This window comes from Antechinus flavipes, chromosome 2, assembly GCF_016432865.1.
Source record: "Antechinus flavipes isolate AdamAnt ecotype Samford, QLD, Australia chromosome 2, AdamAnt_v2, whole genome shotgun sequence".
Classification (NCBI taxonomy): domain Eukaryota; kingdom Metazoa; phylum Chordata; class Mammalia; order Dasyuromorphia; family Dasyuridae; genus Antechinus; species Antechinus flavipes.
The window spans coordinates 280,574,815-280,591,102 of NC_067399.1; the positions used below are offsets into that span (position 1 = coordinate 280,574,815).

General features: G+C 32.2%; 1 protein-coding gene across 4 annotated transcripts in view; it reads right to left on the reverse strand.

Annotated features, from left to right (window-relative positions):
* Nucleotides 1–16,288, reverse strand: part of NPAS3 (neuronal PAS domain protein 3) — a 1,088,750-nt gene that overhangs the window by 765,474 nt on the left and 306,988 nt on the right. For all 4 annotated transcript variants that reach the window (XM_051977274.1, XM_051977273.1, XM_051977276.1 and 1 more), the window contains one exon: nucleotides 6,647–6,891. In XM_051977274.1, the coding sequence (XP_051833234.1) occupies nucleotides 6,647–6,891 (245 nt within the window). The remainder of the gene's footprint in view (nucleotides 1–6,646; nucleotides 6,892–16,288) is intronic.

Below are 16,288 nucleotides of genomic sequence, written 5' to 3' on the forward strand. Positions count from 1 at the left end.
ATCCTCTCTGAAAAAATGCTTTCATCCCAAATAGTTATAATCAGTCCCTTCCCTCTGTCTAGGAAAGTATCCATCTCTTCCAGGTTTTGCTGGAATAAATTTAGTACCCTGAAAATTCATTTATACATATGACTAGCCTTCATACAAAAATGATTTTTTTAAAAGTAAAGTAGTTCACATATTCTAAATAAGTTTGCTTTGCAATCAAAACTTTTAAATAAAATTCACTGATACCAAAGCTTCTGAAAGCAACAGTAAGTCTTTATCAAATGCATTTGGCATTATTACCATAGTTATCATTCCCTTTTGCACAATATTGTATAGTTTCCAGATCATATTTTCCATCATAATTTGTGGAGTAGGATAAAGTTCTATTATTAATTTTCTTTTAGAGTTGAGGAAATGGGGCTTCAAAGAGATTAACTTATGTAGGTTTAAAGAGCTAGAAACTGGCAAAATCCAGCTCTTCTGATGGATGCTAAATCCCATGTTCTTCCCAATTAGATCAAGCTATTTTATTACAAGGGTTTAGTAACTGTCTTCGTTTTTCAGATTTTTTTTTATTACTCTAATTCAATGGACATTATACTACTTTTGAAAACATCATGAAGTTCCCATTGATAAAGCCTGAAGTTACATGGTGTTATGACAACAGGGAATAGTGATGTCTTCTGCAATCACCCTTGTCATTAACTGTTCAGGGAAAAACCCTTTAAGTCAAGTGTGAAGAATCTTGATATGGTACTATGAGCAAACTCATGCTATGTATTCTATCATGAGACTATGTATGTAAAATAAAAGTTAGTTCTTTTAAATGAACTCTTGTCCAAAGTCCTAACATCACCCCAAAGATAGAAAAGGATAAAAACACATAATCAAAAATCATTCTTAGAATTAGACTGAGAAAATGTAATTATACCCTATTATATTTTAAATTCCCTAATAAAATTGAGCACTCGTCACAAAAATAAATGGAAAAATCATTTTCTTTGAGGTCTTTGTATCAGTGATATCAGTTTATACTTGGTGCTATTGTGAATCTTGAATGGATGTAGGTGGATCTAACTTAAGACCAAAACAATGAAGATGATCAAACTGGCAAACAAATATCAAAAAGAGACATATTGCAGGATGCTAAACATTCTGATTAAATTGCCCTGAGAATAAACATGTGAATTGTTTGGAAAACAAAGCATAATCAGGGAAGTAAAGAAGGAAGGAGGGAAAGAAGGAAGAAAGGAAGGAAGGAAGGAAAGAAAGAAGGAAAGAAGGAAGGATTGAAGGAAGGAAGGAAGAAAGGAAGGAAGAAAGGAAGGAAAGGAGGGAGGGAAGGAAGGAAGAAAAGAAAATACAGATGGAGGGAAGGAGGGAGAAAGAAAAGGGCAGAGAGATAGGAATTTATGAATAAAATCCAGTTCTAGAACACTTCTACATCATATGGTTTTAGATCAACAATAGACACTCAAATGGGGCAATACCTAAGACTTTTTTATGATGAAAGCAAACAAAGTTGATACAGGGTAAAATATCAGGAAGGGTATTGTCTGATCTCTAGTCTGCTTATGAGATGAGATATTTTTACAAAATAACATTGGAGAACATTTGCTCATCAGTCAGAAAATCCTCTGGGATCACTGCATTACTGTTGAAATAGAGATATGTTTCAAAAAATGCTCTTTCAGGTTTGGAGGACAATTATTAAAGGTTTAACCCATGAAATGACTTTGGAGTCAATACTATTTTGGGTTGCTTTCAACCCAAAACAGCTTTAAATGAATTTATCAAACATATTTTTCCTAGATATGCTAGCAGATACCACCTAAGGAATGACCAGGCATTACTTAAATAGTGATTTGAGTGTATCAACTTTCTGTCATATTCACATTTTATTTAAAATACTGACTATGATGGTTTGGGGCTTGTTAGAAACAAATTTTATTAGAAAAGATAATCATGTAGTGAGAACTAAATGCAGTCAATTAAGTCTTGTCCCAAATATGGTTCAATTTATTTCTAAATACCAGGTATCTTGCAAATCCATTGATTTTTTTTCTCTAAAAATTATGAATGTCATTCACATATTGTTTATATTTTAGCATTGTTAACCTAACATATGTATAATAATTCTGTGAATTTAAAACTGTAATATTTAAATGAAAATAAATATATTGTTTATATTCCTGAATTAAAAATATCTCAGATGACATGTTCGTAAAATGGACTGGTCTGTTATATCAGAAAGACAGAAAATTTATCTACTTTTGGCAAATGTCAAATCAGCAGCTATTGCTTTTAAGATTAATAAAAGATATAATGGTTTCTAGATAGCCTCTAAATAAAGATTACTATGAATGGAGAAGTGATTTACCAACAGTCACCACAATGATATTTCTTTAAAGGTTACAATCATCAGTTATTTAACTGAAACACTGCTGAGAATGCCTGGTCATTTCTTGAATAATGCATAATGTTCATTGTAGATTTGATCTGTATTATAACAATACAGATATTTCTAAAATAATGGAGGAAACTATCTGTTACCTTCAAATTGCTTAACATATCATTTCCATGAAATAATTGACTCAGGAAACATTACACACTGTCACCTAAGTGTTCCTTCTGCAAGCACAACTTGAAATAATCTATATACAATGGACATCACAAAGTAATCTCATCAGCCTTCATAGACTTTCAAGAAAAGCTGCAATGACTATAGGGAAGAGTAAAGGACCTTTCTGAAATACTAAATTAAACTGATGAATTCCTATTAGGAGCCTGGGACAAATTTATATTTAAGCTTTGAAATTTAATTATTAACATGAACAGACCACTGTATTTTAAAATAAATAGTTATTTACATAGTATAGCTAATATATCATATATATTTCCAAGAGCCTTTAAATCTTATAAAGACATTTCATGGAGTGGAACAAAATATAACATTAATAATTTTATTGTAGGACTATGAACCTTATTTTACAAGATGCTATGGGATATATGTATGTGTATGCACATACATATTACAAACACATGCACATATATGTGTTTGTTTATTCATAAGAACTTTTTCTATAGTAAAAAATATATACCTTAATAAATGGAAGTCAGTGTCTTTTGATGTTATTTCATGAATGTTTCATTAGGATGAATTGTAACTTTACATTTTAAAAGAACTAGTAAAATCATAAAATGTAAACACACATATTATATAGAACTAGCTTATGGGAAATGTCCATATTACAACTGCCAACTTTTGAAAGCCAAGAAAAATGGTGTAGAATCATTAAAGCTTTAAATCACTTAGAGGTTTAACTTCAATATTCTGTGCTGCATTTTTTAAACTTTTCTATCAAATTATGTGTGTATATCTAAACACTGTCACACACATCACATGAATTTAACATTTCAAATACTAATCATCACCTCTTCCAATCTTCCTATCCCCAGGTCCCATCCTAACTTTTCCACTTCCATCAATAAAACTATCATCTCCACTATAGAGTAGAACATGAATGTCTTGGGGACAAAGTCCATTTCATTTTGTTTTTGTATACCAGTGCCTAGAACTTCTTCTATTCCATATTTTCTATCTTCCACTTCATTCTTCTTAAGTTGTCTATCTCAATTCCTTTTCCTTATTGTTCAGTTTTATATGAAAAAATTCCCTATGCATTTCATAATTCTATTTCTTTTCTTTAATTTCTCTCTAGCTCTCCTGGATTCTCTTCTGGAAGACCAGTTTTTTTGGGGGAAATGATGGGCAGCATTAAACTTTTATGCTGGTATCTAATACTCAATAACAAAAAGAAAGTATTCCACATAAATCCAAAGAATTGTTGTCTTGGTCACTCAATCCAATGGTAATTAATGTTAATGGTAACTAATGAAGTTAAGAGGCAAAGACATAGCTTAAGAATGTTTGTATAAATATGTAATTATTGTTCTGGGCCAATCAAAGAGATCAGGTCATTGGCTCCACTGCATGGAGTCTGGTCAATATATTCATGATACAGGGGAGGAGGGTATAGGCCAAAATAACTGAGGCTTTCATTATAATTTATAGCAGAATGGGTGGCTGACAAATGGAATAAAATAATGGAAAACAAAATTCTCATATATATTTTCTATTCCAGATCATTTTACAATGAGGCAAACAGCATTAAGTTAGTTGTGCAGGATCACAGAACTACTAAGTATATGGGGCTGGATTTGAACTCAATTCTTCCTAAAAGGAAGCCCAGAGATCTATCTAGCCACTATGATACCTAACTGCTCTAATACATGTAAAATGCTTTATAAACTTTAAATTGTTGTTGTTATTCAGTCACATCCAACTGTTAGTGACTTTATCTGGAATTTTCTTGGCAAAGCTACTGTAGAAGTTTGTCATTTCCTTCTTCATTCATTTTAAAGACAGAAATTGAGGCAAGCTAAATTTAATGACTTGCACAGGATCACTCAACTAATAAGCATCTGAGGCCATATTTAAACTCAGGAAATGATCTTGATTCTAAAGGCCTGTGCTCTATCCACTGAGCCATTTATCTATAGTGCTAAAATAATTAATAACAACTTCAATACAAGTTTCATAGCATTATATCTCGAAATTAGGTGAGTAAGAAAGTCGATTTGTAACAATATATTTGGATAAAATACAACTTCTTTGGTCTGGATTTTTAAAACCACCCCAAATGTGCCTTTGACTTTCTCTTTCACATTACTCTCCTTCATGAATTCTACACTCCACCTACATTTTATTTTTGGTCCTTTATTTCATACTTTATTTCCTCCTTTTGTGCTTGTACAAACCATTCTTCTTGCCTAGAATTCGTTTCTCTACCTTTTTTTGCCTCTCAGAATTTTTAGATAACTCAGCTTTCACCTTCTCTGTGAACTCTTTCTTGATTTACCATCTCTACCTCCTCAGATTTCCTTATGGTATATTTATTTCTCTACATGTTTTAATTCCTAGTAGAATGGAAGTTTTATTGCTTTGCAACTATAGCAGAGATGCTTAGTAAACTGAGGAAGCAGAGGCAGAAGAGAAAGAGAAGGAGGAAGAGGATGACAATAACATCTCTACAAATAAAGTATTCAATTCAACTGCTTACTACATTTATTGAGGTTAGGAAACTCCTAGTTTCTTAAGAAAGAATGTATACAAAGGTATGATGTTATAGGAAATGGGAAAGTGAATTCAATATAAAAATGCTTAGATTTTAATTATTTGGGGTTCTTTTAATAAGAGTGTATATAACTAGATGATAGAAAGATAGATAGTTGATAGACACTCAGACTTTGATCTTGAGAAATACAAAGATTTCTATTCAAAGTTTTCTGTGTGAACTTAGAATTGTCTTTCCTACATTTTAGAAGAAAATAACTTGTTACCCCTTAAAGTCTGGCTTTCTTTTTCTAGTAAACATAATAAAAAATACATGTTAATATAAATATGTGAACAGATGTACACACATACATGCACTCATACACACACATGTTATAATGTTTTACTAAGCTCAAAAAGCTTAGTAAATGACCACTGCTTTTTGCCCTTCCTATCAATCTCAATCCTATATAAAAGATGACAGCTCCCCACTAGTACTTTTTTCCTCTAGCCAGGAGGGCAAGTGAAAGCTGCTTCAGCTGCCAACACCAATGTTGCTCAATAGCTAGCTGTCAAGAAGCAATCAAATATATAACCAGAGACTCCCATTCATCCCTCAAAGGTGGTTACCTACAATAACCACCCACATCCCAGTCCTTAGTCCCACTTCACCTGACTTTCATGTGTCAAGCTAAGGAAGAGAGCAGACTAGCAGCTACTACACATAGCCCTTTTGCCTAGATTTTACAATCCCTTAGGGATGCGAGCTCAATTGCCAAAACACATGTTTATAAACAAGCACATCCATATGGATATGCCCATTCACACACATCCAAAGGCTTAAAATTGCATTGCTCTGGTATCATTTGGTGCTCAAAATATGTCATGAACTATAAGAACTTAATAGCAACATTAAAGAAAAGCAAAAATACTACCATGTGGAAGACTGAAGAAAAGTTCAAAAATTAAATTAAAAACAATAATGAGAAATGCATCAAGAAATGGGAGGACATTTCCGGGTGGTTATATATGTCAACCTTTAGGTTAACATAATTTTAATTCATATAAATAAAGCCTTTAAATTGAAATGCAGACATTTTGTCATCCAATAAATTAATAAATCCGAAATGCCTGTTAAAACTAAGTCCTGTTCTCATCTACTTGCACTTAGATTTGAGAATACTAGCTCCTCCCCATTAATAAACATTTCCATACTCCACCCATCAGAATGATTTTACATGGATTAGCATAACACAAATTAAACACAAGAAGCAAATAAATATTCATTTCTCTGAAACCTTATAAAAAGCTATAGACTACTTAGGCTGACAGTTTTTGACAATAAAATAGAAATAGAAGAAGAGGTTTATTTCACCTTCACATGGTGTCTTTCTCATGCAGACCTCAGATTTCCACATTTGTATCCCTTTAAAGGATTTGATATGCAGGAAAAGAAGAAAGGATGATGGTAAACATTTCAATAGAGAGATTCTTATAGACTACCATATTCCAGACAGAAAAAAAAACAACCCTAAATCATACCTTTTACTGAAGTATTGGGTGGAGGTCCTTCCATTCTCAAATTCCATGGAGGATCTCCTTGATTTGCAAAGTCCCTCATTTTCAGATAGCTAATTGTAAGTCGGATGATGGACGCCTTGTCAAGCTGGCTGGTGATGGCTGCAGGAAGTGGCAATAGTTTAGCCAGTTCATAAAACTCAAAATTCTCCTTTCCCCGACGGGAGCGAGCAGCATCTCGGGACTTTTCCTTTCTCAAGGCTTGTAAACTGCAACCAGATAAAAAGGAGAACAGTAGTTAGTAATCCCAGAACTATTTTTCATTCGAAAACAATTTGCTTCCTGATTTTAATGTTTCTTCAATAATATCCATCAATGTCTTTTTTCAGATGTTTAGAACATAGTAAAATGAGTTTCACAAAAATATTCTATTTAAACAAGACTATAACATTCTGTAATGTATTAATGGTTAAGTGAATGAAATAGTTAACACTATGTTGTTGTTTGCAAGGTTTTTACATATTCCATTTACTGTTACATATACATACACATATACCCATAGTTTGTATACGATTTGGCTGATGTTAATCAACTCTCAGCTAATTAGGAGATTGTGCCGGCTTTGACACTTCTGTTCTCAACTTAATGAATTGTTCATTGAACTGTCTTCATTAGATGCTTTCATTTAAGGAGAAAGGGGAAAGGAAAAATAGAATAGGGGAAGGAAAGATTGGCCTGGCAGTATTCAGGGAGTTGGAACTTACTCAACTTTTTACATGGCAGTACTCTATAAAAATGTTCACAGTGGAAACAAAATGTTTTCACAACTCTGTCAATTTTAAAGTATATCTCACTGTAGATGCCAAAAACGAGTTTGGCTGAACATTTATAGAATTAAGTAATTCCATAGCTGCTACAGGCAGATACTAGACTAATGGAAGTTTCTAAATACAGAATCCAATTTTGTTTTTACATAATTATTTTTAAAATTCCAAATTATCTAACTAACATTCCTCATCTGAACTAGTCATATAAAATGTTTTAGTTTTCAGGGCAACATTTTAATTTGACAATTACTTTTCCTTTGAAACTGTGCCAGTTGAAGAAGCATATGTTAGCTCCCCAAAAAACAAAAATACAAGGCTTGTTAAAGAACTTATTGTCCAAAGGTTGAATTGAGTAGCAAATATGGAGAAGTACTGATTTTTTTACATATCAGAACTAAGTAAATAAAGTCATCAATGATTTTAAAAATCTTGCTCTTAAAATATGAATAGCTTCAATTACCAGGGTTTAGACTAAATAGTCAGAACAGAAGAATATTTCAGTTTTTATTTTTATTCATTGTGAAACTTGGTATTAGAGCCAATATAGTTCTTTTTTTTAAATCACCAAGGTTCTTTTGTCATTTTTATCCAACTACAGTGAAAGAGAGGGAAAAAGACTTAATAATAAAAGTGAATTATAATGATGTAATATCATATTAATGTGATAATACCTATATTAAAAATAAAACTAGATGATCAATGGGATGGTTAAAGGATGCAATTTTCATTAAAAAACTAAGCCAGCCAGTATGGTGATATACTGAATTTTGTAAGTTTTAAGAAAGCTGCCTGGAGCTTTTCTATTTCATCAGTGTAAAATAATCACTTTTTTAAATTTCCAGTTTTATTTTAAGAAATAAAATGTTTCTCATAGGGAGGAGTAGTTGTTAAAGTATTTTTAAGACTTAATTGCAAAATAGCCTCCATGTTTTATAGCTTCAACTGTTATATACAAATGAATATATAGAGTCATTTGAGTATTGGTATAAGTAAATATGCATATATGGATGTATATTTACATATATGTCCATATACACACTTATATGTTAAACATTATAAAATTCTACTCCCAGGTCTGTAGATCCAAAGAAAAGTGGGAATGAGGATTAAACAATTTGTTTGGTAAAAATATTTTTGCCCTATCTTTATTAATAAGCTGGGGGAAAACACCCTGCTTTTGCCACAAAGCCTGTGCCAAATTTATTATGCTTGTATGGCAAAGATCAAAAGAGAAAAACCATAAGAACTCTGAGATTCAGAGAGGTTAACAGACAGAGCTACTTAGCATTCTCAACAGCATCTCTTGATGATTAGAAGGCCAATGATTTCCTTCTTAGCCCACATTTCCCTTTTTTATATTTCTATATAAATTATCTAGAATATTTACTTTTCAGATTCATATTTTTTCCTCTATTGTCATCACATGACCCCACTGAAGTGAGTGATCTTTTTGGCCACAATCTTAATAAAACAGGGTTTCCATGACTCCCATAGAACATAATTATGCAAGGACTATAGGATCCAGGTACTCTCAAGATGATAGCAAGACATTTATAATAAATAGTGATTAGTTTTGAGAGCAATAGCAATAAAAGATGACCAAATAGGCATACAGGCTGTTGAGGTGGTAATCTAATAGCAGAAGTTGAACACAATGCCATAACTCTACAAGTAATATATTGACCACTTTTATGAAGTAGGACCTGATTTTTCAAGCAGTGTCCTATTAGGACTGAGGAATGCATTAATAACTAAAAATGTCTCTACATTTGTACACTTTGTCATCAGAGAAATGTGTTATCAGCTGTAGAGCACTTGAGATAAATTTTAAATTGTAGATGAGTTGTAACTGTGCCTGTTTCTGTTACTAGAAACACTATAGCATTTTGCAACTACAAAAAGTTCTTTTCTAGACTCCATCTTCTCCTCTACTAACTTCAATCCACTTATGTCCTGAATGGCACTGAAAACTATTGCTCAATTTTAGGGAAGTAGAAAACAACATTTAATTTATCACAGAATATCAAAAAAATCTCCCCATGAAAACTATCAGAAGAAGTCATAAATCAACTTGAAAAAAGACCTGATAAAATTCTGGTGGCTTCCATAATTGTCACAGACATAACACCTTATACTTCACTCTGTATCATCTGTAGTATTCATTGTGTGCCACTTATATGCATAAAATTGCCTTAAAGTACCTAAAAGGAATGCAAATTGGAAAAAGTAGAGGAAAGATCCTATACTCATCCAGAAAAAGAACTGATGGATAGAAATATATATAGAATTATTTTACATATATAGATTTGTGTCACATACATTTCTGTCTAATGGTAGCCATCTCTAGAGTAGAGGTGGAAGAAAAAGGAAAAATGTTACATAACTTTATTACATATTGTAAAAGAATAACAAATCATATATAATAGATTTGTAGGTTCATATACAATTATTTTTTAAAAATTCTACTATGTTATGGAACTCATTTTATTTCATAAATTAACAATAAAATAAATAAAATTTTGGGAGGATAAATCTAGGTTACATGGCATGCTATGAAATATCATTAAAGTATCATAAGCTTGAATTTTGTCAAACAAGGATATAATATGCCCTGGATTTTGAGGAGAAGACTTGATGCTGGTAGATAAATTTCAGAATTGACCATTGTGCTCAAAAACAAAACAATATGAATTTCTTAAGTACCTGCTTTGCTATGTATCAGGCCCTGTCATAAGATAAACATGAAATAGTCCCTACCCTCAAAAAAAACCAAAACCTATATCCTATTGAAATGCACTGTATTTAGTTCTCTTTTGGGTTCTATTACTAAAAGAATCCAGAAGAATTTGGAGAAAATGTCATTATTTAATCTTGCAATTATTTAATTCTGATCTCACAATTATTTATTCATAAACACCTCCATATATATCATGTATAGAAATACAAAGGAAACATAAAATAATTTCGGGAAGCAATGACAGCTAAGGATATCAAAAAGTTCTCATGTAAGAATTAGGCCCCAGTTCTTGTTATTGTTGGTCTCTTACTTTGAAAGAAGACCATTGACTTGCAATATAAGGCTTATTACAATTTGTTTTTTGATCTCCTTCTATTGTCACTGATGTATTGATTTGCATGTGAATTGGATTTAAGTGAGGCAGAGTTTCACTAAGTCATCAGCCTCACTTTTTCTTGCAGAATCATTGAAGTCCAGTTGCAAGAAAAAAGTCAATATGATTAGTGATGGCCTGAGATGATAATGTTTAAGTTAGGATTTGAAAGAAACTCTTGGAGGCAGAAGAAAGTATATAATATCCCAAGCATGGTACCAAATAAGATGATTTTTTAAAAATTAGAAAAGTTATTTTTAAACAATAAAAGAAGAAATATCCCAAAGTCACACCTAATTATATCACTAATTCAATTCATATACATATGCATATATATATTATATGTATACACACACACACACACATATATATATATATATACTATGTCACTAATTTACAGAAACAATTAATAACATGTTGCCATGTTGATCATACTGGGCTATATCTAGACAAAAAGGGAAAAAAAAGAAAAACAGCGAATAGCTAATTTCTGACATTGAGAGAAGATTACAGTTAATTAAGGGGGGCATAATATATTCATAGGTAAACTGATGAAAAGAGGAGTGTAAACCAACAAAGGGAAAATCCAGACAATGGAGTCTTAGGAAATTTGCAGAAGAAGAGAACATTTGATAGGATAAGTCCTGAAAGTCTTCATTGAGTAGAATGAAGCAGAATGAAACCTTCATAGATCTATTTTGAACACAGATCTATTTGTTCTAGTTCTAGTTCTAGTTCTAGTTAGTACTCTTCCACTTCAGGTTGTTTGCTACCTTTAAGGAAGAAAAACATTTTAATAACCAGATAACAGAAGAAAGTACATTCCAGACACGGGCAACACATGCATTAATTGACCGAGGAGTAAGTAAGAAAATGACAATGGAAGGAGATCAGGAAATAAATTGTGATAAGTTTTGTATTGCAGGGTTTGAGGTTTATATATTATCTTACAGGAAATAGTTACTATGGGAATTTGAGTAGAAAGAGTCATAATAACTCCAAATTAGTTGAATAATTCAACTATTAGTTCAATGGTCACTTGAATAAATAATTATGATATAGAAAACAAGGGCCAATTGAATAGAGATCATTTAAGTCATTGTATTTGTATGCCTAGGATCTTGCACATTGTCTGACACACAGTAGGTGCTCAATAAATAAATATTGAATGATTGTCAATAATGTGGAAGTTAGTGATATATTAAATTTGAAGCATAGGCAAAATATCAAGGTAGAGACTCTTGGCAAGGAGATTGAAATGTATGGTTATATTTGAAAGGATAGATTTAGGGCTTGAGATATGGTTTTGACAATTATCTATGTAAAAATAGAAATCGAACCTATAGGAGTGTCTGAGATCATGAAGGGACAGAGCTTACAGAGAGAAAGGGAACAGGATAGCCTCAGGGGACATCAATGCATTAATGGGTTGGATGAAGATAAATCTTCACTGGCTAGTGGAGGAGATGGAAAATTAGGGAACAGACAAGTTAGGAGGAAAATAGGAGAGAGCAGTGTTAGATAATCAAGATAGGATAGAACATAAAGGACAAGGAGATAGTCAATTGATGTCAACTGATAATAATTATCTCCTCGGTTATTGAAATAATTTCTTCTCATCCTTCTGTAGAATTTTTCAATGTTTTTCTTTGTCTTTTTGTTGAAACCATCTTTCTCCTAAGACTCTCCTCTTCTTGGTTTATAATTTGTTCCTTTGCCTGTAATTGATAATCTCATCTCTAAGTGTTTCTTTTTCTTTCAATCCCCTTACTATAAAATCCCTTTCTCATTGACATTTTTGTGAAAAATCATTCTTCAAAAAATTTCAACTCTTATCTCTAAGAAGATGATTTCCAAGGCTACTTAACATGTTTACAGTGATTTTGTTTTCTTTGCTCAAAAAACTATTTTATCTTTAGACAATCATTTTATTTACATAGAACCTTAATAGTTCTAGTTTGTTTGGCTTCCAACAAAGAATTTATCTTTTGATTTCTCCCTTCTTCAAACTTTTGTTCCATATAAAATTTATATTCTTTCTTTCTATTTTTTTCATTAACTTCCCTACTTATACATTTCATCCTTTCATCTCTGAATAACTATTGTGATCTGTTGTACAAATGATTACTATTTTTTTCTAGACCTTTGATTTTATTGATGTGGGCAGTTTCTGGTCAAGGGGCTAACTCTATTAATACACATCTTTAACTTATTGTTTTAAAGAGTTGCCAAGAACACTGTTCTATCTAGCATCAGAGCCAGTATCAAAGAGAGGACTTGAATACAGATCTTCCTGGCTCTAATTTCAGTTCTCTATCCACTAGTCTGTCTCTCACTATTAAGTTAATATTCTCTAAATACTGTTTTCATTTTATCACTCCCTCTGACTAATAAAAAAAAACCTAAGATGATTTCCTCTTTTATCTACAAGATCAGAACTAAACCTTCATGCCAAGCATTCAAAGCACTCTCAAATGACCTTTTTTATTTCTAGTCAAATTAATCTCTCCCTTTTCCCAAAAATGTTTCATCCTGCTTTGTTCAAGTAGGAATTTTTATTCATTTCCCTGCTATCCCTTCTGATGATAATGCCATTGTAGCAAAATCCACTCCCCCCCAAAAAAATACTTATAGAATTGAAGTTATTATAGTATTGCTTGGTCTAAAAGAAAATTTAACTATAATTAAGACATAGAAATGCTAATAGCTATTTTAATACTGACTGGGAATAAATCTTCACTAAAAGAAGAGAGCCTGAAGATTGCAGATCCTGGGAAGAGTAAAGAATGTTGATTCCTTTTGGGACATTAAGATCCTGGAGACAATATGCAATGGCTTTTTTTAAAAAAAAAAACCTTACAGTCATTAAATAATAAAATAACTTGGAAGTCTAATCCTTCGGACAACAGACTTTGAAGGTGAAATGCATTCCTATGTACAGAAGAAAAAATACAAACCTCAAAACCTTAATCATTACTGCATTGAAATTTTTTAGGAAAATATGAAGCAAAATGCTCCCAAATTATCCAAAATACAGATTATAACATCTTTCCCCTAAAATCACTGGAACTTTAAAGAAGACTCTTAAAAGAGTTATATTTATGATTGAGATTTCAGGGGAGGTTCAGTGGAAATGGAATCAGAATAAAGAAGAGGATAGTAAAAGAAATTTCTGTGGGTAGGATACAGAGAACATCAGAGAATCAAGGTGATTATGAATAGAAGAGTTCCCATATAAAGGATGAAACTGGGAAACAAAGCAAAAAGGACCCTTCTGGCCCAGAGAATAAGGGATTACAAAAATAAAGTTAAGCTTGGATTAGGGACATACACAAGATAAACCAGCCACAGAGGGAAAAACTCTGTTGATTAAAAGGATGTTGTAAGAATTGGGAAGACGATAATGTTTCCAACTTATTCCAAACTGATAGAATAATTTGAACTTGTGATCCATATTATAATTAGCTCATGTAGCTTGTGAGTAGTTTTACCTTCTGCATGCTATAGAAAAAGTAACTGTATACTTTAAAACTGATGATCATATGTGTGGCATTGCATTTAATAAGGTAAAATAAATCACAGTTGGAATATAGTAACTACTATTTTCTATCTCTACCAAAGGAAAAAAAAATTCTTCAACTGGAGAATGACAGATTTATTTTATATAAAATGAAATTTTGCATTTGTTAGAGTAGGTAGAGTCATTATAGAAGACTGAAATTCTCTCTCTCTGATATATAAAAATGTGAAAAGTCAGACAGAGATTAGGTGAAGAGTTTTTTTTTTTTTAAATGATAGGAATAGGCTAGATAATCTTTCAATGTCTTCCCAAATTTTTCATCATATAATTAGACAATCATCAAACATATAGGGACTTTCAGGGCTAGGATTGTGTGTGGGGTGGGCAGGAGAAGTGGGAGTAGAGATCCAAATCCAGCACCATGGAGAGATCATGATCTTTGTAGAAGTACTCAGGGACGCATAGGTTATGGTTATGATCACTTTACCATTATGCATTATCACAAGGCAAGTGCATACATACTGAGAGTGGATTAGTCTATTGAATAGGGTGTTGGGCTTATAATAGGAAACATCTGGGTTCAGATTTTACCTCAGACACTAGCTGTTTGATCTGTAGAAATTCATTTAATTTCCCTAGACCTAAGCTTCCTTATAAGTAAAAATAAGGAGTCTAGAATCAATGACCCCTAAGACCCTTTCTAGTTCTAAATCTATGATCCAGTGAATTTAAAATAAAGGTATTTGTAAAATAATAAAATTATTAGTGAAAATAGTTAAGCTAGAAATACCATCATAACATCAAGAAAATTAAATCAATTAACCCCACCAAGATGATGAGCATGGCAGATGAAATATAATATAATAATAAAGTGAAAAGGGTCTTTTTTATATTTTGGAAATAATAGATTTTACAAGAAATCAGTGTGAAACTTTTAGTAAATGATTCTATTTTTTAAACTGTGATGAATATTCCATTGAAAGAGAAAGAATAGAAGTCTACAGAATGCCTGGAAAATGATTTTTTTTTTTTGCTCTTTGTTTCCAAGAAAAGGTTATGAGGATTCTGAAGATAATTCATCTAAAAATCCTTAGAAAGAAAGAGTAAGAACATCAGTACCAAGGTCAATAGAGTAAAAATCATTTGACCTTCTGTTCCACCAATCCTAGGACTCTTTCCTATTTTTCTTCACATCCTAATTGCTTTTTTTTAACTTTAACCAAAATCTTACTCTAAGGCACCATCATGGCATGGAAGTAATCCCAAAACATATAGCAGAATGGCATAATATCTAGAACCAATCTAGAAAAGTTTCTAGCATGGGCCCAGCACTGGAATGTTTGTGTATTTATCTTCTGAGGACTAACCTAATTGTGAAAATATGCATCATCAGTTTGCTGGACTCTGCATGACGAATTTTTTAACCAGAGCAATTCATGAAACATGGATGATCATAGATGATCAGTGCTGGGGAAGGGATCAATCGCAAGAAGAAATCATATTTTTTTTAAATAAAAGTACAAGAGTGTCTGTTTCGGTGTTATACAAGTGTCATTATTTTTTATTTCTCTTTAACTCATTTTCAAACAGTGTTATCTACTAGATCCCCCACATTCAGAACTTTTGATGCAAAGTTACTTCTGTTAAGAATTATAAACTTTGAAAGTACTATATGATTAGAGGTTGAGTTAAGATCTTTGATTTCATCAGCATAGAAATGCCCTGTACCAAGGTTGATTCACAACTTCTTTATAATAAATGACCTTAAACAATTGTCCAGGGTACTAAGAAGTTAAGTAACAGTGGGGTCATGCATGGATCAGAGAATGGATATGCTTATGAATGCCCAGACCTTCTTAACTCCTACTATTCATCACACCACACTGTCTTTCTAGCCGGAGATCATAATAATAGTGAAAACTATTCTTTTTAGCAGAGGAAAGTAGGCTATGTTTTCTTCCAGAAATGGGGAACTGGGAGAGTCGGGCCAATAGCCTCTTTAAATTTTGCTTTTTAAAAAAGTACTTCTTAGGATCTGGACAGGCAAGATTTTATGGATTTTTGTACTTGTTTTGCTTAGGAGAAACCAGCACTACAGACTCCCACTATTTATCAATTAATCTGGCATCCAGCCTCAAAGGAAGAAGGTCGACCTGTATTAAAAATGCAGCCATCAAAAATTCATCAAAGGCTTCAGCATTTTAACTCA